At 50.9% G+C, this 19018-nt stretch overlaps 9 protein-coding genes across 9 annotated transcripts; 5 read left to right on the top strand and 4 right to left on the bottom strand.

Moving 5' to 3' along the window:
* Nucleotides 1–315: 315 nt before the first annotated feature.
* On the top strand, nt 316–982 carry A1O5_05180 (large subunit ribosomal protein L24e; the record flags this gene model as incomplete). The annotated part of the gene is made up of 2 exons (XM_007745782.1): nt 316–320; nt 397–982. 2 exons carry the CDS (start codon nt 316–318, stop codon nt 980–982), a joined length of 591 nt encoding a protein of 196 aa, XP_007743972.1.
* Nucleotides 983–1530: 548 nt separating this feature from the next.
* Nucleotides 1531–3501, bottom strand: A1O5_05181 (uncharacterized protein; the record flags this gene model as incomplete). Its single annotated transcript, XM_007745783.1, has 6 exons — nt 1531–1618; nt 1736–2225; nt 2284–2401; nt 2497–2644; nt 2698–3234; nt 3290–3501. 6 exons carry the CDS (start codon nt 3499–3501, stop codon nt 1531–1533), a joined length of 1593 nt encoding a protein of 530 aa, XP_007743973.1.
* A 774-nt stretch (nt 3502–4275) lies between these two features.
* A1O5_05182 (uncharacterized protein) lies at nt 4276–6496 on the top strand (the record flags this gene model as incomplete). The annotated part of the gene is made up of 4 exons (XM_007745784.1): nt 4276–4327; nt 4381–4682; nt 4745–4906; nt 4961–6496. The coding sequence occupies 4 exons, from the start codon at nt 4276–4278 to the stop codon at nt 6494–6496; spliced, it is 2052 nt and encodes a 683-aa protein (XP_007743974.1).
* A 646-nt stretch (nt 6497–7142) lies between these two features.
* A1O5_05183 (uncharacterized protein) lies at nt 7143–7628 on the bottom strand (the record flags this gene model as incomplete). The annotated part of the gene is made up of 1 exon (XM_007745785.1): nt 7143–7628. The coding sequence occupies one exon, from the start codon at nt 7626–7628 to the stop codon at nt 7143–7145; it is 486 nt and encodes a 161-aa protein (XP_007743975.1).
* Nucleotides 7629–8379: 751 nt separating this feature from the next.
* On the top strand, nt 8380–9737 carry A1O5_05184 (uncharacterized protein; the record flags this gene model as incomplete). The annotated part of the gene is made up of 3 exons (XM_007745786.1): nt 8380–8875; nt 8928–9643; nt 9693–9737. 3 exons carry the CDS (start codon nt 8380–8382, stop codon nt 9735–9737), a joined length of 1257 nt encoding a protein of 418 aa, XP_007743976.1.
* A 263-nt stretch (nt 9738–10000) lies between these two features.
* On the bottom strand, nt 10001–10777 carry A1O5_05185 (uncharacterized protein; the record flags this gene model as incomplete). Its single annotated transcript, XM_007745787.1, has 1 exon — nt 10001–10777. The coding sequence occupies one exon, from the start codon at nt 10775–10777 to the stop codon at nt 10001–10003; it is 777 nt and encodes a 258-aa protein (XP_007743977.1).
* A 1058-nt stretch (nt 10778–11835) lies between these two features.
* On the top strand, nt 11836–12825 carry A1O5_05186 (uncharacterized protein; the record flags this gene model as incomplete). Its single annotated transcript, XM_007745788.1, has 1 exon — nt 11836–12825. The coding sequence occupies one exon, from the start codon at nt 11836–11838 to the stop codon at nt 12823–12825; it is 990 nt and encodes a 329-aa protein (XP_007743978.1).
* A 1760-nt stretch (nt 12826–14585) lies between these two features.
* Nucleotides 14586–16235, bottom strand: A1O5_05187 (uncharacterized protein; the record flags this gene model as incomplete). Its single annotated transcript, XM_007745789.1, has 1 exon — nt 14586–16235. One exon carries the CDS (start codon nt 16233–16235, stop codon nt 14586–14588), a length of 1650 nt encoding a protein of 549 aa, XP_007743979.1.
* A 1150-nt stretch (nt 16236–17385) lies between these two features.
* A1O5_05188 (ethanolaminephosphotransferase) lies at nt 17386–18759 on the top strand (the record flags this gene model as incomplete). Its single annotated transcript, XM_007745790.1, has 4 exons — nt 17386–17525; nt 17578–17587; nt 17638–17842; nt 17891–18759. 4 exons carry the CDS (start codon nt 17386–17388, stop codon nt 18757–18759), a joined length of 1224 nt encoding a protein of 407 aa, XP_007743980.1.
* Nucleotides 18760–19018: the final 259 nt, after the last annotated feature.

The raw sequence follows: 19018 nt of genomic DNA on the forward strand, positions 1-19018 counted from the left end.
CTTTCGCAGCGGGAGGCACCACACTATTCCAAAAGCGGTAAAGCCGCCTGAGAGGGGAACCTTGGGAGCTCCGAATAGTTTTTCCACGCCTTGGCAAAGATTTTCCGCCGTGTTCGTTTCCATGTCGTGGGAGACGATAGCCCTCCCCCGTCGTCTAAAATCAGTTCTCCAGGTCGTCAGGTAGCGGGCAGACCGAGTCAACGAAGAGCAACCACAACCATTGTCACTGCGCCAGAGCTGCGACCCTAGAAAGTTGCCTCAATCGAAAATCCTCAATCTACTACTGCCTACAGCCTGCAAATCACCTCCGTCGCCATGAGGTTCGCCATACCAAAATTCTCCACCCACATTTCTTTTTTTTTTTTGGTTCGTGCTAACACCTACGGTATCTACCAGGATCGAAACCTGCCATCTGTGCTCCCGTCCCGTCTACCCTTCCAAGGGAATAACCTTCGTCCGCAACGACGCTAAAGTCTTCCGCTTCTGCCGGTCGAAATGCCACAAGAACTTCAAGATGAAGCGTCAACCTCGCAAACTGAAGTGGACGAAGACACACCGCGCCCTCCGTGGGAAAGAAATGATCGTCGATCAAAACCTGTTGCTCTCACAATTTGCGAAGAGGCGCAATGTGCCCGTGAAGTATGACCGGAATCTGGTCCAGGCGACCCTGAAGGCCATGGAGAGAATTGAGGAGATCAGGGCACGGAGGGAAAGAGTATATGCCAGGAGGAGATTGAGCGGCAAGGCACAGAGAGATGCACGACGCAGACAGGATCTCAAGGTTGTGGCCCAGGGTGAGCACTTGATTAAGAAGGAGTTGGCCGACCTGGAGGCTGCGAGAGCGGAGATGGAGCCGATGGTCGAACAGGTCAAGAGGGAGATGGAGGCCAGCAGAGTGGTTGGAGAGGAGAGGCTCAGGCAAAAGAGGAAGAGGAAGATGCTTGTGGGTGGAGGCACGGACGGAGAGATGGATTTGGATTGAATTGAACTGCACTGTCCGCTTCCGTGATGAATCTGAAGACTGGACGAAGCTGATGCGATCATGATACCTGGCGTTCGACAGTGAAGTAAGTCGGCAATTTTACTTGCAATTTGGAGGTGATTGATTTTTTCTTTTTCGCGGCGCAAAGGGGCGTTGATAGGCGTGGCAAAAGTTCATTAGATGGATTCGACCTCCTACACACCCAAGACTAAGGACACCCTGGGTCCTGGTTCCTGGAGAAAGAGGAAAGAAGAATTAAGATGGAAGATAGATGATAGCTGGACGTTCCATGACCGAACACTGCCGTCCTCTCAACGTGTGTATCGTTGGATTGTGATTAGAGGCCCATCAACATGCAGACCGCGTGCTTCCAGGTCCTATTACTATGGAGGACACAAGTCGATTAAAACACCCTACTGGGTAGTCCTTCCTGTATGTTCATTGGGCCATATCAAATATCCCGGTTGAGCAGAGCACACTCTCAATATCAGATGTCCATACAGATACCAAAAGTATCTCGTCAGACGATAATGTTCGTCCCGGATACCTCAAGCTGTGACCACGTAGTGCTTGAATTCGCTTGTCTTGACATTGCGCTCGAACATGATGTCGACTTCTTGGTAAGTTCTCCCTTTCCTGTGATGGGCGCGCAACGAGTCAGTAACAGTTCATTCGCGGTCGGGGGAGGGGTATGCGGATATGAATATATATATGCACATGGGGCGGGCGACAAGAGTGGGTTGGTTTACGCACAATTCAGGGACTCGGAAGTACGACCAAGTCAAGCACAGCGCTGCAAGTCCGCCAAAGAAGAAGCCGAGTTTTCCTCGCATGTCCGCTTGGTCGGGGTTGATCATGTATGGAATGGCCACGGTCATGACGATGCCCGCGGTTGCCTGGACGGCGGTGGCGATTGCGATGGTTTTCCCGCGGACCCGAGTGGCCGAGACTTCGCAGAGCAGGACGAAGCACACAGGTCCAATGGACAGGTCGTAGATGAAGTTCCAGATCAGCATCAGGACACTCTGCGCCCAAGAAATGGAGGGCCTGTTGTCGTAATTGGGTGCGCAGTCGAGGATTCCGATGATTATTTGCAGCACTGCCAGTAGAGCGAGGCCCGTGTTGTAGATTGTTCGCCGACCAAAGTAGATCAGCAATATCCAGGAGAGACAAGTGCCCACGAAGCCGATTGCGAGGAAGCCGACGCCCATGTTGAACGCTTGGTCGGAGGGCAGGCCAGCAACTGAACCTGTGTGTGAGCAATTGACAGAAAAAGAAGGAGGATGGTTCATTTCCCGTACGGGTGAAGAAGTAAGTGGCATATCCGACAAGATAAATGCCGGAAAGGACTTGAATGGTGTAGACCCCAACGGCAATCTCTGTTCGGCGGATGTTGACCCTTTTTAAACAGTCCCAGTACTACACCAGCTGTTAGTCTGTGAAACCAGAACGGCGGAGTTATAGTGATCAAGAGGCTCTGAGAAGAGGCGATAACTCAAGAACGAAGAACCCACCGTGGAACCGGCCTCAATTTCCCTCTCCAATCGATCTGTCTCGATAATCATGGCCAGTGTCGGTCGAACATCGACCTTTGGTGAGGCCAGTCGCTTAAGAGCCTTTTCAGCATCCTCGAATCGGCCTTGTCGTTGCAGCCACCAAGGACTAGGTTTCACGTTAGCAAATGGTTGCAGGTCAATAAACCCGGGAGATCTGACCTTTCAGGAGCAAACGGCAAACCAATCAGAATAACTAGTGGCCAAAGCCATTGGATGGCAAATGGCGCACTATAGGCCCAATGACTGTCGAGCACATGTGTTCCAGCGATGACACCATTTGCAATCAACTGGCCTGTCACAAAGCAGATGTTCGTGCAGGATGTAAGAACACCCCTGAGGGCCAAAGGGCAAACCTCCGAAGCGTACGCCGGGGCGATAACAGCATAGCTTCCCAAGACCAACCCTCCAAGCAGTTCACCGGCAAGCAGGACAGGAAGTGATCTCGCAAAGAACTGGATAAAAACAAAACCAGTGGTAAAAATAACACATGCTCCAAAGGTTTTCTTGCGTCCGAAAAGCTCCATTGGTATAGCCGCAAAGAAGGCTCCCACGACTTGGCCGATGGGAGAGCCCATGCTCAGTCCAGTTTGCCATGGAGCCGAGACGATATAGCTTCCTTCATAGAGATACCCAAAATCGCGCTGAAACGCTGGTGTCGCATAGAGCTGGCCCAAAAGTTGCGGATCAAAGGCACACCTAAACATTCAGCTGTTACTGCTGTGTGGACTGCTTGATACTGACTGTCACTTACATTATAACGCCAATTGAGAAGAAAAGAGACCACCCGACAGCTGCTGGGTACAGCCTTGCAGCTTCCCAGAAGGAATGTCCATGCTCTTTGTCGGTGGCAGCACGTGCCTCGGCGTTGATGTCGTCAATAGACGCCGTGGCAATCAGGCCAACAGGCTCTTTTCTGATCTCAATATCCTTGTCCATATCTGCAGTTCCGGTAGTGAGTGACATTGTTCAGGTCCCTCGGAATCGGAAGAGGTAGAGCGCACAGCAAGGGCCAGATGACGGGAGATGGTCAACTGATAAACACCTCCAAACAGGTCTGCGTTATCAAGAACGATAAGAGCATGAGAACGGTATTCATCAGTCTTTGCCGCTTGATTTGACCCCTCCTGGCGGTAGCGAGATACAGCAGTCCGCCGGAGGTGGCCAGGGTCTGGAATGGAATGGTGTCCCATCGCGTGGTTTGAAATCATGGCCACGAGGGCAAAGCCTCACCTTTGCTATCAACCTGAATTGCCGGTGGTACCTGATTCGACAGACATGCCAGAAGCGGCTGCTGCTCTTCTGGCTCGGTGATAGCGTCCATCTCATTGTCTGACTCGTTCCAAATCGAAGCGAGGATGGCAAGGTCGGTCCCGGGATCATCGAGGCAAACCCATGCGATTGCACTGTTGCATGGAGAAGTAATCGCAGGTTGAGTCCCGGACAGCCAGTCCCGACCCTTAATCGAGGCGGGGATCTGCGATGGATGGCATATCAGAATGTTATCGTTACATTGAAAAGGAGGAGAAGTTGGAGGTGGAGGTGCAGGAGGTGCTAGGGTGGTGGCATAGGGATTTGGTACGGTTGGGTAGTAAGACCGGACACGTAATGCGGTCGGCCACATCTCAATATAGCGCAATATCAGATTATGTAATGCGGACCTTGCAAAATCGCAAACCTCCTGCTTACGGGGCAGCCTGAACTGGACAAACTAGCCTAAACCCATAAGAAAGCGTCAATATGGAGCCTCTCCGGAAGAAGATTCGACGAGTAGTGAATAGTTGTCTCGAATGTCAGTTCCATACCCTTGACAATGTCCGCTTCTACCAGCTTAACAAGTCGCAGGCAGAAGGCGAAAGATTCGGTGTGACTTGAGTTCCAATGCATCAGACATATGCACCGCCTGTGCCGCGCGGGGCATTGCTTGCGAGAAATGGGAACATTCAAGTGGCGCTCCCGACTCTTACAATCTCGAGCTCAGCGCAAGATTGCGACGTGTGGAATCTCTCCTCGAAAAGCTGACAGACGTTGAATCCTTGGATGCCGTCGAGGCTGCGTTGAATGTGGGATCCGGGGATGGATCAATAACCGCACCGATTGAAGGGCACAATCATCCGCCCCTTATATCTCTGTTCGACAATGCAGTCGTGCGTTTGATAAGCCGCTCAAGCATCCTCTTCTCGAATTGGCTAACTATTACGGGGAACAGTTTGGCCACCAAGAGCAGTCTACCCCGTCAAGTGGGCCCGAATATCGCAGTCCATCCCAGGTTTCTGGTATTCCGCTCAATGCTAAGCTGGAGAAGCTGCGTCTTGTACTTAGCGCGCTTCTTCCCACACAGGACGATGCAGATCTGATCGCAGCTTCCACGGTGAGTGCTAGAAACATCGCGCTGAATCAACATGCTGATATAATATCTGAAAAGAACGCCTGGGGCCTTGGGCAGTTGGTCTATGCTGCCACGGAAAGATCGACGAAGGCAGATTTGGAGATAGCTATTTTGTCGAAAGGCTCACCACTAACTATAGCGCGCACATTGATGCATTTTGCAATTCTCATCCAACAACTGCCTCCAGAATTTGACACTTCGAGACTCCAGTTCAACTCACCCATCGAAACTGTGCTACAGAAGTATCTGTATTATGTGGTGGATCTTGTTACGTCGAAAGACGATTTTGCTTGTACGATGGAGGGTTTGGAGTGCCTTCTTCTGCAGAGCCTATTCTATATCAATGATGGCAACCTGCGCAGAGCCTGGCTGGCTGCTCGTCGAGCTTTGTACACCGCCCAGTTTCTGGGATTGCAAAAGAGCTACCTCAGCTGTATCCGGAATTCAAATGGCGATGGTGCCAGCCACAGAGCCAATGCCATGATGTGGACCCGAACCGTCATGCTTGATCGCTTTCTGGCTCCTATCCTTGGGCTTCCATGTGGCGCTGGAAGTGATTGCTTTGGCGAAGATGGTGTGATGGTGCCTATCATCGATTTCATTGATGTTTTCGAGCGCAGACTTTGCGTGATTGCCGGGTTGATTGCCGCACGTAACCAAAAAGATCCAGCACCTGGGTACACTACCACGCTAGATATTGACGAAAAGCTTGAGAAGCTTGCAAAGGACATGGGCGATATGCTGACGGAAATTCCAACTTTACACACCCCACATCCTTCCCCAGCACACGAGGATTCTTTCAAATTGGTCATGAATCAGATATGGTTTTATCAGATCACTATCATCTTGCACATACCTTGGATGCTGCGAGCGTTCACCGACAGCAAGTTTGAGTATAGCAGATTTGCTTGCTTAAATGCGTCGCGAGAGCATCTTCGCAGATACCTTGCTCTCCGAGATACAAACAACACTCAAAATACGGCTCGCATTGTTGATTTTGGTACAGTCATTGCGGCTGTGACACTGATACTGAACCGGGTTGAATCCGCGACAAGAGATACTGCCACATCTGATGGAGATAAAGACATGAAACTGGTTTCCAAAGTCGTCGATTCAATGCGAACAGTCTCTCGTGGACCACGGGAGTTCATGGCGCGCCAGGGGGTTGAGGTTATGGAGGCGCTTCTAGAATTAAAGAATAGCAACAGAGATCGCAACACAAGCGACACACTGCGATTCACCATCCCATTCTTTGGGCCGATCGTTATTTCCAGAAGTAACACCCCGGCTGGTCCGACGCCAGCTGCCGCTGCTCAGAACACACTCAACGAAGACGATCCAATCGACAGTCTGCTTCAGTCAAACGGCGTTCAAAGCGGCCCGAACTTCAGCGGCATCCTTGACCGACCTGTCCATGGTCATCACTTGTCATTTGAGCAAGCGAAAGTGCCTGACTCTGGTTGGGTCCCTCCCTTGGAAGCGTGGGACTTCGACACGATTCCTGACTGGGGCGACTCGTTCAGCTTGTGGGATGTCCCGGGCTGGAACACCGACAGTCAAAATCCTGTCTAATGGTAGCAAAGGGACGCAAATGATGTTTAGGGATGGCAAGAGAATTTCTCCCTCGAAACCAGACAAAATACGCCTCAGAGATGAAGACCCTGCCAATTTCAAAGGACTGACAAAAAGGACTGACAGGAGAGAGTAAGGTCTCTTTTTTGTCTTCTCATAATCGAAGACGTGCCGCGAGATCTGCTCGGCCGAGAGCTCCGAGCAACAACCCTGCTACAGTATTCCGCAATGAGGCATGAATAATTCTTTCGCCGATGAAGATTGTGGGGGGATTTTGATGGCCTAGAAGCCTAGTTCAGGTTGGGATCGCTGATGCGGTTCTAGCTTCCATGACCATGATACAATGGTTCATGAGTGCAGCAACAAAACTATCTATCATGTCACTACCAGCTGTTCATTTGACATCAATAAACACTATTATGATTTGTCTGACAGTGCCCCATGCACGGGTGCTGTTCCGCGGTCTGGCCTGCCCCCAGCGATCACAGAAACTAGCGACAGATAGTGCAGCTTTCAGAAGAATGGCGCAGCTTAAAGCCCTTCAATACAGGAGCTCATCATGGCAACCGTTGTCTCACCACCTTGCAAGCCAACCCAGCCTCAGACCACGAAGCGTGCAACAGTGATCAGGTCGGTCTCGAAATGATCACCTGGCTTTCTGGAGCACAGCTTTTCCTTTCTCCAACAACGCTGCATGAATTATCCTGTCCTTAGAATCTCTCTTCAGACCGATCTCGATCATTGCCGCCGCCAGCTCAGCTACGCCGATCACGAACTTGTTAAGGCATCTGGCCGTGATAATGCCCTTTTTCTTCTTGTGCAGCACGCCACAGGGCCTGACCACATATGTCTCGCAATTTTGCCCGTTTTGTTTCTGCTCGTCAGAAAAGGCCAGGGGCCTTGTCTCCGCGACCCCCTGAAAAGGCTGATAGAGGATGAAGTCTCCTACGAGGTGCATGGCAGCAAGCATTACTTTCGCCTTGCGAGGTCCGCCATCAGACCACAGAGAAGCATTCTGATCCTTTACCACAAGAACGCCGCTCAAAAAGACGACTCGGAACAACTTGTTAGTAGCTTCATTGCGCACTACGGAAATTGCTTCACAAAATGCGAGTGGATAGCGAACTTCCATCTCTTCATTGCCGCTGTACCCAGTAGACGCCTAGCGCCTTTATGAAATGCGCCAGTCATTTAGGCTCTGATTTGCGCCCTGAAAGTACGTTGTCTTTACCATAATCAAAAGTCAGCGTCTTTTGAGCTCTTGCAGGACTGAATTTGAATAGTTCGAGAAGTCCTGGAGAACAATAACCTTGACCTTCAAGTTACGCATAGCCGGATCAGGCAGTGCACGCCGCAAGAGGACCACAATCGATGTGATTTGTGCATGGGCATTGCATTGCTCCAGGATGTTTCCGCCGATAAACTCTGTTGGTCCAGTCAAGATTGCTTTCATTTGCAATTACTTTGTTGATTGGCCAAGGCAGACTTATACTTAACTAATTTCCACGTTGTTGCTGCTGCAGGTCAGCGAAGTTCTCGGCCGAGGGGGCTGAATCTCGTCGAGAATTGGTCACATCGTCGGGCGAGAGCTTCATGCCCGCTCTTACGATTGACTGGTGCCTAGAGACACTTCAGATCTTGATAGATCGCGCGAGGGGGACATCGCGTGTTAGTAGTTTTGATAAGAAAGGCTCTATGTAACATAAGGGCGACGAGGCTGAGATATTCAGCCTTGTAAGCAGACATCGATTAGTCATCCGTCTTACACGAGTTCAGGCCTTCCGGCCTTTCTGAGCTTTTAAATTCGACTTGAATCAACATCAATTTTCGCGCTTTAAGATGTCAGAGTTCATTTGTCAAAGAACCTCGTGACACTCACTGCCATGGCTGGGGAAGCGGTGATTTTTCCGTCTCAGCCGCTTTTCATGGTGGACAGAGGATGGCAACGGCGCAAAAAGAAGCTGAAGAATGACGCACTCTTTCAGGAACTCGATCTTCAAACCTCGCGCGTTCCTGAAGTCACCATCAAGGTTGCGAAAGGGCCGGCCGGAGCCAGATCAGCGTCGCCGCCGAAAGTCAAGAACAATGAGACCCACGCAAAGGGCAATCCAAAAGTTCCAGGGCAAATACAGTTTATGGCCTACAAACCCTCGGTGAAGAAACGAAAGCAGCATGTCAAATCGAAGACGTGCGACCAGGATGAAGGGGCGGGGAAAGAAGGAGAAAACACACATGTCAAATTTCCAGTCTGTTCCACGAATTCAGAGGAGGTCCGTAAGGATGCAATCTTTCCCAAACGGACACTCCCTGGAACCGCCACCGCGCTTTACACGGTTATCGATCCTGAAGTGAGCTCTTTCCAACAGTTCATGAGCTACTGTATGTATCTTCTCAACCAAACATCACTATCTTAGCGCTGACGCCGATGAAGATCCTACGCGCCTTGCTACGGCGATGTACCCGATCAGCAGAAGGGTGCCGCTCACCTATAACCCCATTGAAACTATATGGCTGCCTGCAATTGTGACAGACGAGGTCTCTCTTCACACTATTCTGTTCTCTTGCGCTACGCATTTCTTCATGGGGTCCGGCCATCAAACATTCAAGGATTCGCATCTGCTCATGAAAGTAATTCTCAACCGACTAAATCGCAGATTACATGATGGGAAATATTCGGATCTCACCATTGGTGCTGTTTCATGCCTGGCACTATGTGAGAACCACCTTGGTAATCATCAAAAGTGGGAAATGCATGCTGCTGGTATGTCTGAGATGATACGTGCAAGAGGAGGGTTCAAAGCCGTAAGGGATGTGCTGCACATGAAGATCTATCGAGCCGATACGATTGGTGCTGTCGATACTCTTTCACATCCTCACTTCCCTCGTCCGGCCAGAACGACCAAGTCTCTCTATCGTGCTATGGTCCTTCACTCGGCCATGGCGCCTATTAACCCTACGATCCTTGATCTCAGTTTAACGCCAGTCGTATCAAATGCGCTTAGCGAACTCTCCTACTTGTGCCACGCCCTCAACCATGCGGCTGATACCCTAACACCCGTCGACCCTCTTGCCTTCGACGAGGATGTGACTTGCATTCAGCACGATTTGCTACGGTCACAGAACCCAAAGCAGGCGAATGTCGAAAGAGTATGCGTAATAGCAACACTGATCTTCATACAAACGCTCACCCGAGAAGTCCCATTCACCAGGCTTTGCTCCGGCCATATCTCCCGGGAACTGAAAGCAGCCGTGCTAGCTGTTGACCCCGATATGTTACCCGATGGTTTGACTCTCTGGGTTCTTTTCATGGGAGGACTAGTATCTACCGACACGGACGAGTATTTCTGGTTTCGGTCACGGTTGATGCATTTCCGAAGTCTCCACCATGATCTCCTCGCTTGGGAAAATGTTAAAGGTCATCTTCAGAAAGTATTCTGGATGGATAGACTTCAAGAGGACTACGGACTGAGACTTTGGCAAGTCATCGATGGACCTCTATGTCCATCAAGCGGCCCGATTACAGCTTGGACAGATATGGGTCAAACTCATCTCCGCAAGAAACATGTTGATGTGCATTGCGTAAAGCTGCGCGTACTGCCAGATGAACCCATGACCAGCATGAGGATAGGTGATGAGTTGAGCGATTGGAATTTGGTGATATAACTTCCAGCTTTGGCTGGTTGGGATCACCATGTCATTATCACCATTGGCGACGAGAACCGGCGTCTTTAGCTCACCCACTCGGTCGAAAGCTGCTCGAGGATTTTTATTGAACGAATCTATCGCAGCCTCGAGTTGCCTCTGTGCTGCACCATACCGATACAGTAGGTCCAGAATGAGAGACTCTGCCTTTCTCTCTTGCACGCTTGCCCAGGCTTGATTGAAGGCAGCATATCCTTGATCATCGTCGTCAAACATGGAAAACGCCAATGCTCTGGGGCCGTGTTCACTCGTTTCTGCCTCTGCAAGCACTTTCAGTGCTTCAGCTGAAGGGTCCTCCCGCGGCCAGACGACTCCGGCGACATAATCTGCCCATGGAATTGCTGAGTCGGTACTGCTAAGAATCAACTTGCGGATGAGATGTGGCGCCGTCAGTGCAGTCATTTGAGCACAATAGCCGTCCAGAAAGAAGCCCAAAAGATCAAATTTCCTGAGTCCGAGAGCTTCGACAAAACATATCAGGTCATCAGCCCACCCTTGGAACGTTTCTGGACCTTCGCCGGAGTTGCGACCAACTCCCGCATTGTCCAATATGATAACGGTTCTGGCTTTGGCGAGCATTTTGACCAACAGGGAATCCCAAAGGCCCGTATTCGCGCGATAGTGGATATGCATGACCAAGGGGACGCCATCTTCCTCACAATGCGTCGATATGCGAATCAGACTCCATTCTTGGCGGCCAGGTATTGAGTGACATCTGTTTGAGCTGTTGAAATCTTGCCAAATGATCAGCATCTACTTCGGAAGACCCAAATTTATCGAACCTTAAATGTTGCGGGATAGAGAGATACAAGTGGTCACGCCAGTAGACCCCAGGTCGGCAGCGAAGGTTTGGCCATATTTATACGTCCTTTGTCTTGCAGGTCTTTGTCCGCTATTCTCGCTTGGCTGCTCTCTTGCTTACCTTTGGTGAGACATGAGAGGTTAGATTTCTTCGCATTTGGGCCGACGAGAAGGGAAATATCAATATAATCCAGGACGACCGATGCTGCTACTGTGTCGTGAGCACCAAAACAGGAATATCAACACCATTCAGGGAAAACTGAATCTGCCATCGGCAAAGTTCAATCCTATTTGGGGACGACAGAATCGGGAGAAGAGCCACGATAATAGGCCGCATGGTAGGGATCTAAAAGAGGTAATCTTGGACCCTTTTCGGACAGCATTTGTGGCGCCCCAGTCTTGCACTCTGTCACTGAATGCCCCTCCCGTCCTTGATATATATATCGCATGCGGCTTTCTGACTCACCGTATAGAGACGATCGGTCATTTCCGCCTCCGCCTCTATCTTGTTCTCTGTTCCGTTTTCCCCCTTGGTAATTGCCGTGAGGCGCATACCCCTCATCATCGATAATGCAACGTGGTAGGACATCGATGATAAGCACACCCTACAGGCGTTTCGATTTGCAGCCTGCATCTTGTGGCCTCGGCTAGAACGTCCTGGTCCCATGTGAGGTAGGGTGGAACTGGCTCTCTTCTCTTAAGTCGAAATGCCTGTGGGCAGGGGTTGACGTGCCGCGAAGATCTTATTTATTTTTTGTTCTCGGCAAAGCGGGCAAGACGCTGTCGCGACGGAAACTTCATTTTGAATGTGAGGATTGTGTGGAACACGAATCAAAATGGGCTCGTATACTCCCGTCCACGACCAAGAGGTACATACCATCCATATCCCCGAAGAAGTGCGCAGGTCAAGCAAACCAACCCTTGAACTCATTGCCGAAGGCGCTGCCTTCTTGCACAAAGATGGCATCATTGTCCTGGACAACGCCATCGACACTGACCACCTCGATACCTTGAACGCCAAGTTGTCGCCAGAGGCACTCGAGATCGCCTCTGACCCTGATCACCACTTCAACTTCGGCAAGCACACGCGCAATATGGACCAAGCCCCTCCTCCTACAAAAGCTCTCATGTTCAAAGACATATGGTGCAACCCCTTTGCAGCAGCCATCCTAGCGGCCGTCCTGGGCCCAAGACCAGTCATCCACTACGCGAACGGCAATACGGCGCTGAGGGCCCCGCCTCACGGCCGCCAGCCTGTGCATTCGGACTGCGAGTTCGCCCATCCGGCATACTTCCCGTTCGCCTACGTCATCAACATCAACCTCGTCGACGTGACGCCCGAGAACGGCGGCACCGAGGTCTGGGTCGGCAGCCACCATGTCTCCGTGTACGAAGCGCACAGCCGGTCGGAGGATGAGGAGTGCGAGGAGCTCCTCACCATCAAGCCCGAACTGTTGGAGCAGCGGCGCAAGCACTCCCCGCCCGTGCAGGTCAGCACCAAGAAGGGCAGCCTGATCATCCGCGACCTGCGGCTCTGGCACGCCGGCATGCCGAACCTGACAGACGACCCGCGAATCATGCTGGCCTTCGTGGCGAGTCCGGCCTGGTGGCAGGGCCGGAGCAAGATCAAGCTCCCCCTCGAGGTCAAGGAGTTGGTCGAGAGTTGGAGCGACGAGATGGAATATGACGCCGACTGGGTCGACGGTGAGGTTGATCACAAGAAGCTCAGAAGCGCCGGCGTCGATTTCGACGGGAACAGTCACGCCTTAGAGCGGTTTAGGAAGGAACTTAGTGTCTGGCCAGACTATCGGCCTAGATGGTACTAATCGCGCTTTTCTTTTCGGTGAGACAGCGGGAAGTTTGGGCGAGGACGAGGAGGAGAAGGCTTGTTGGGCAAAGGAGCAGAGACACAGAGACAGTGAGACATAGGGCAGAGACCTCGCAACACAGGGTCGTGAGGGGCAATCATGCTGTCTGATGTACAAGGAGCTTCCCATTCATATTCACCTTTATCTTCTGCCATTCAGAAGGGTAGTAGTGAAATTTTCAACGCGGTGCAATAATAACCCCTTTTTTTTGGCGAGATTTCTTCATTGTTTTGGTGTGTTTCAATCTAGCACCGTATTAGACTGTGTCATACCATGGCATATCATATCGGTTGTTATGAATCCCTCCCGATCAGCGAGGCCATGTGTAGATGATACTATCCTCCCAGGTAAGGTAGCCGTGGACAATTATGTCCATCGAAGTATAGCGTTCCCGCTTCGAATCCATTTATATTGGGGAGATGGTTCGAGTGTCCCATTCGCGCGTCATCATGTGGATTGGAGGATGGCATTGATAGATACATCTCCCCATTGGTGTCAACCGTTGTCGTTGGTTTAAAATTCGCGTATCCGTCGTGTTGCGGAATATTCCTCCATTTCCACTTCTGTCCGTTCATCTCGGTAGGTTGTTCTCATTTCCTCTCCGTTGGATGAGAGATATGTTTGATGCACTTCTGTCTCTGGACATGCTGCTTCGAATCCCTGTTTGCACCATGCCAAGATGCTTTCGCGCCGTTTCCACAGAGAAGTGGCTTTTCGTTTCTTCTCTGATCGTCGGCAAATCCATATGGTGGTGTTCCCTGCTGCCAGATGTTTCAGGGACATGGCTTCCGCTGGTGGTATAACCATATGGTGTTGGCGCTGTGCAGTGGATCGTTGAGGACGATTTCTTTCCCGTCGAGTGAGGTAGCTTTTCGGTTCCCAGTTGATTCGTTCTTCCTCCATTGTTGGTTGTCAGATCCAGGGTTTCCCTTTTGCCTCTGATGTGATTATTGAGACATGCTGGCGGACGTGAGTTTTCATAGCTTGCGGAACGTGAATGCAGCTTCCTCATTGGGTTCAGGAAAGTCTCTTTGCTGTCGGCAATCATGTCTTTGATGATGATAAGTTCCAACTTGAAGATGCTGCTGGGGCCAGGCGGTACAATCGCAAGGGCGAGGACTTCAGCTTCCGCGCTTATCCAAGACATCTTTGAAGTCAGCGTAGTTGTTTTTGGTGAACCAGTCGTAAAGCTCGTGTCCGGGCAGTTCAGCGGCCAGCCAGTATGCTTCAGCATTGTCCACTTCTGCTTTGCCCCTGTTCTGCAAGTCAGCCAGAAGCCAAGAACTGTCAGAGCCCGTGCGACGCAGCCTACCAACTGATGGCAACCTGATGTGCCCGGCTCTGCTTACGTCCTTTTCTCGTCCTCAAACAAAGGTGCTTCCCTTCACCCGATAAGTGCATCTGCAATGGCATACTGGTTGACGTGCTCGATCAGCCTTGTCACACTCCCAGCTCGTGATGCACAATTTCTCCTCTCCACTGTGATAAGTGTGACGGTTGGGGCTGACCGGCTAGACCGGCTCCATTGAGTTCCTTCTTTTGCTTGCAAGGACGTCGGTCTTTTTGTGTTGAGGCTGTCAGTCCGGCAATCCGCCGCTTGTCGTGAGGTTGTGGATGGAGTATCGATCCAATTCAGCAGAAAAAGAGTTTGTGTGGTTTGTACTCGAGTAAGTCACTTAGCCTCAGGCAAAGCGGTGTGCTTCTCTCTACTGAAGGCTTCAAAGGTAGAAGTAACCAAATCCCCATTCCGGCTGTCGGCCCTTTGGTCTTCCCTCCGCTCGAAATTTCTTCTCGTATAGTCGCTTCTTCTGTAACAGAACCGAAGTCGGTCCACGGAAGAGAGAGAATCTACCGCTCTGGACGTTTGCACACGCCCAGTTTGCTTGGCTGACTGCTTCTTGGCTCACTAAGCTATCCCAGTAGTGGTCTCGCTTGTCGATGGGATGAAGGCGCGCGAGCTTCCTCAACCTTTCGAGTTGCAAGATAGTGGCTCGTGATTGTCTGCTGTTTGCGGGCTCGTCGTCGCCATTCTTGAGCTCTGGCCAGCTATACTGCGGCTGAAAGGCAGTCGAGTCGGTGTCGCTGGAGTCCATCAGCGTGACAACTTCGTCTGGGATAGTCTCAAACAGGGCATTCGCCTCGGTGAAAGTGAATCTGCTATGTCTTGGAAGAAACGATAGCCTGAAGTGCCTCAGGACATGCTCGATGTCCTCCTTTGGTAACGGATTCCACGGATTGTGGATCCGTCTCCACTGCAGCCGAGCATACACGCAGTGTTTCAGATGTCTCGTGAACTCTGTGTCCACAAGTCCCAGTTGATGTCGGTAGAGCCGGTGAAACTGCCATGGCAACGATGAGTGGTAGTTCCAGTAGTAGGCACACCCGGCACAGTGGACCGCCTCGAATTTCGAGACAGCCGTCTGGAGGGTGCCGTCTACAAAGCGCCTAGACTGGCGCCTTAAGGCGGGAATTCGGACTGCACAGGCGTGTTGTGCGTAAGTTGTTTCAGGCGGAGAGACTTCCTCGGCCAGTAGAGACAAAGGTGTTTGGCAACGGCGGGTTTGTATTGATGAATGCGGCTGTGGTTGGATACTGCGTCGGTTTGCAGGTAGTTCGATTCCAGTCCGGACCAGCGTGATTTTGTCAACTGCTGATTTTGTCTGATCCCGAGTAGGTAATGCCCTAGGCCCTTGCCGTCGGAGAAAGTTTAAGGCGGCCTTGTAGTCGAAAACGTGACCTTTCTGGGCTGGGAAACCCCAGAAGGAGTTCTGAGTGACGGTCACCAGTTGCGGAAGCTTTCTCAGCTCGGCCTGGGAAAGCTTCATGGTGTACTGAGCGTAGCCGAGATTGACTGCTAGGAGTTCACGCTCTTGAGAGAGGCACTGAAAGCAGCAGCGCTTGAGCTGCAACAAGTGCAATATCTCTCCATGCTCCCCACAGAACTCGCATTCAGAAGTGAAGAGGACGTCGACCAGCTGGGGTACTGTCCATAAGCAACCGGCGTTAGTAGCCAGGAGTGCGCGGACTGCATCAGGACCATAGCTCATGACGGTTCTGAATGGCTCCCATTGCTCAATGAGTTGTTTGGCATGGGAGTTGGTGGCTCGGAGGTCGATGAGACTGTTGACGGGAGTTGAGGCAAAGATATATAATTGTAATTCGAGAGGAAGTTTGTCGAGATCTCCTAGACCAACATGCCATTGGCTTCTTGTGGTCGTCCATCTTTGAGGTTCACTAAGCCAGATTCGGCGTCTGAGCTCCCGTGAGTCGATAATGAGTGTGTTGTAATCGGGCTGCTTTGTAAGGAAACGGAGCTCTTCGCGGGTCATCAGGGCAGGGTCCAGAGGCTTGGCGGTAAGGGAAGCCATTCTATTGAGGCTTTGCTTTGGAGAAACTCGGGTTGAGGGTTGGTCTGTCCCAGCAAGAGTATTGAGTGAAAGCCGTATGTGTATCGAGATGAATCTGTGTCGGAGCGCGGAGCTTGTGATGTCGAGATCCAGATAAACAGGGAAATCAAGCTAGATTATGATTTATATACTTGGAGGCGAGGAAAGACAGTGGGTGTTAAAGTTTCAGAGCACCATGGTTCGCATGTGGAGAATATATACCAGAGCCAAACGAAGCATCAATAAGCAAACTTTTGACAATCAGAAACAACAGTAGAAGACAATAGGAGGGCACAAACAGTCACAGATGCTGAATAGACATCGGCTGCCGCGCCCTCAGAGAATACCTCGATACATGCGTAAAATGGGAGAAAAATAGGAGATATTCACCGACAGGATAATAGTGGCATGTTACTGGTGACACTCCTGTCAAAAAGGATCCACCCACCTTGAAGAGGCTGGGTGAAACCTTCCATCATCATGGATCGGGCTGAAGAGCGGCTCTCTGAAGTTTCCACCCAGAAAATGTCTTGGGAAGGAAAACAGAATCTCTTTGGGATCAGGCTGTGAGTGGAAGGGTGCTCCGGGCCGACCAAATTTCCTCAGGTAAGTTCGCGGTACCGAGTACTGTACTCAGCACAAGTTGAGCTAGATATTGCTTTGGTTAGCGTTTCAGAAAGGGGGGGCGAACCAAGCGATCCCGACAACAGCCACCGCTGCAATGTAACATCGACTTCCGGTCCGAGAAGATTCGGCTATTCCAGAGACTGGCATCGCTTCGACTCGATGTGTGAAAGAATCAAAGCCGATGTTATCGAAAGGGTGAAGTCGTTGAGGACGTCGATGTCGAGAGGTGAAAATTAAAGTGTGGCCTGCTCGTGTGATACCATGTGATCTCACGTGATCTCACGTGCTGCCCACTTCACAATGGCGTTTTGAGCAACTGCCAACAATTCAATTTCCCGGATCCCGTTCGAATGTTTCTTTTTCATTCTATACGTGCATTTTCAGGATTCGGTCGACAAATTCCTCGCGTTCCGGTTTCGATTTCTTGTCTGGTCAATTCCGTCACGATTTCTACTCTTGGGGAGTTTCTTTTCAACGCGTGTCAGGTTTGTAAGAAGAATTCGAAATGGTGTATATCAGGCAGCGAAACTTGAAGAAGCTCCATGAGTACAAATACTCCGGGGTGGACAAGTCTCTTGTGTCAAGATATGTGCTGAAGCCGTTCTACACCAATGTTGTCATCAAGTTCTTTCCCATGTCAATGGCGTGAGTACAGCGACTCTCCCCGGTGAACAACGTGATACTGAAACTGCTTCAGGCCCAACCTCGTGCGAGGAACCCAGTCTCGACTGTAAAACCCCTTCTAACGCATGAGCAGATTACCTTGACAGGTTTCAGTTTTGTGATCATTAATGTCCTTACAATGCTGTGGTACAATCCGACGCTCGATACCGATTGCCCTCCGTGGGTCTACTTGACCTGGGCCATTGGTCTGTTTCTGTACCAGACTTTTGACGCCGTGGATGGCAGCCAGGCTCGCCGGACACACCAAAGCGGCCCATTGGGCGAATTGTTTGACCATGGTTAGCGAGTATCTTACGACATAGTGAACACCGCTAACCGAATGTCAGGGGTTGATGCGTGCAATACTAGTCTTGAAGTTCTCCTTTTCGCAGCCTCCATGAATCTTGGCCAGTCTTGGAATACTGTCCTCACTCTCTTCGGCACGATCCTCACCTTCTATATCCAGACCTGGGAAGAATATCATACCCATACTTTGATGTTGGGTGTAGTTTCTGGCCCCGTGGAGGGAATCTTGACCTTGGTTGTGGTCTACTTCATCACCTTCCTCAAAGGTGGTGCGAGTTATTGGCAACAGCCAATGCTGCCCAGTCTCGGTCTCCCCAAAAGCGATCTTGTCCCGGCCTCTCTGTATCAAATGGCTTGGAACGAGTGGTACATGGTCTATGGTGGGCTGGTATTGGTCTTCAACACCATCAGCAGCGCATTGAACGTCATGAATGCCCGACGACAAAGAGGCCAGGATCCTTACAAAGCACTCGTCGGACTGGCTCCTTTTGCTATCACTTGGACCTTGATACCGACCTATCTCTGGCTGAACCCGGTAATTCTCCACCGTCATCTTGTTCCGTTCATCATCTTTGCTGGAATTGTGAATGCCTATTCCGTTGGGCAAATGATCGTGGCCCATCTGGTCAAGGACAAATTTCCCTACCAAAACGTACTCGTGGTCCCCTTGGCTTGTGCCATAGTCGATAGTTTGGGCCCCACACTGGGACTGTGGCCAAGTGCGCTCGGTGACGATGTCTACCAGGTGGCGTTTGTTTTCCTGTCACTAGGCCTCGCGCTCGGCGTGTACGGAAGCTTTGTTCACGATGTCATTACAACGATCTGTGACTATTTGGATATCTGGTGTCTCACGATCAAGCACCCTTACGTGGAAGATGCCCAGAATGCTGAGGTCAAGAAGTCCAAATGAGTCGGCCTGACGACTTTTGGTGAATACCACAGCCTCGAGTCAATCACCGCCCACGACTCGGGCTATTGGATCTTCACAACACCAACGTTGACGCATTCGGTTCGATCTGACACCCTTCTCGATTCATTGGTGATTGTGCAAGTCACTTGCAACAAACGGACCTAGCTATAAATGTTGTTCATACATACTAGCTGCTCAAGAAGTCTTTGTCCTCGACCATCCACGAAGTTCTTACCAGTCCACTCTTCACACCGACCCT

This window comes from Cladophialophora psammophila (assembly GCF_000585535.1).
Source record: "Cladophialophora psammophila CBS 110553 chromosome Unknown aczJe-supercont1.7, whole genome shotgun sequence".
Lineage (NCBI taxonomy): Eukaryota > Fungi > Ascomycota > Eurotiomycetes > Chaetothyriales > Herpotrichiellaceae > Cladophialophora > Cladophialophora psammophila.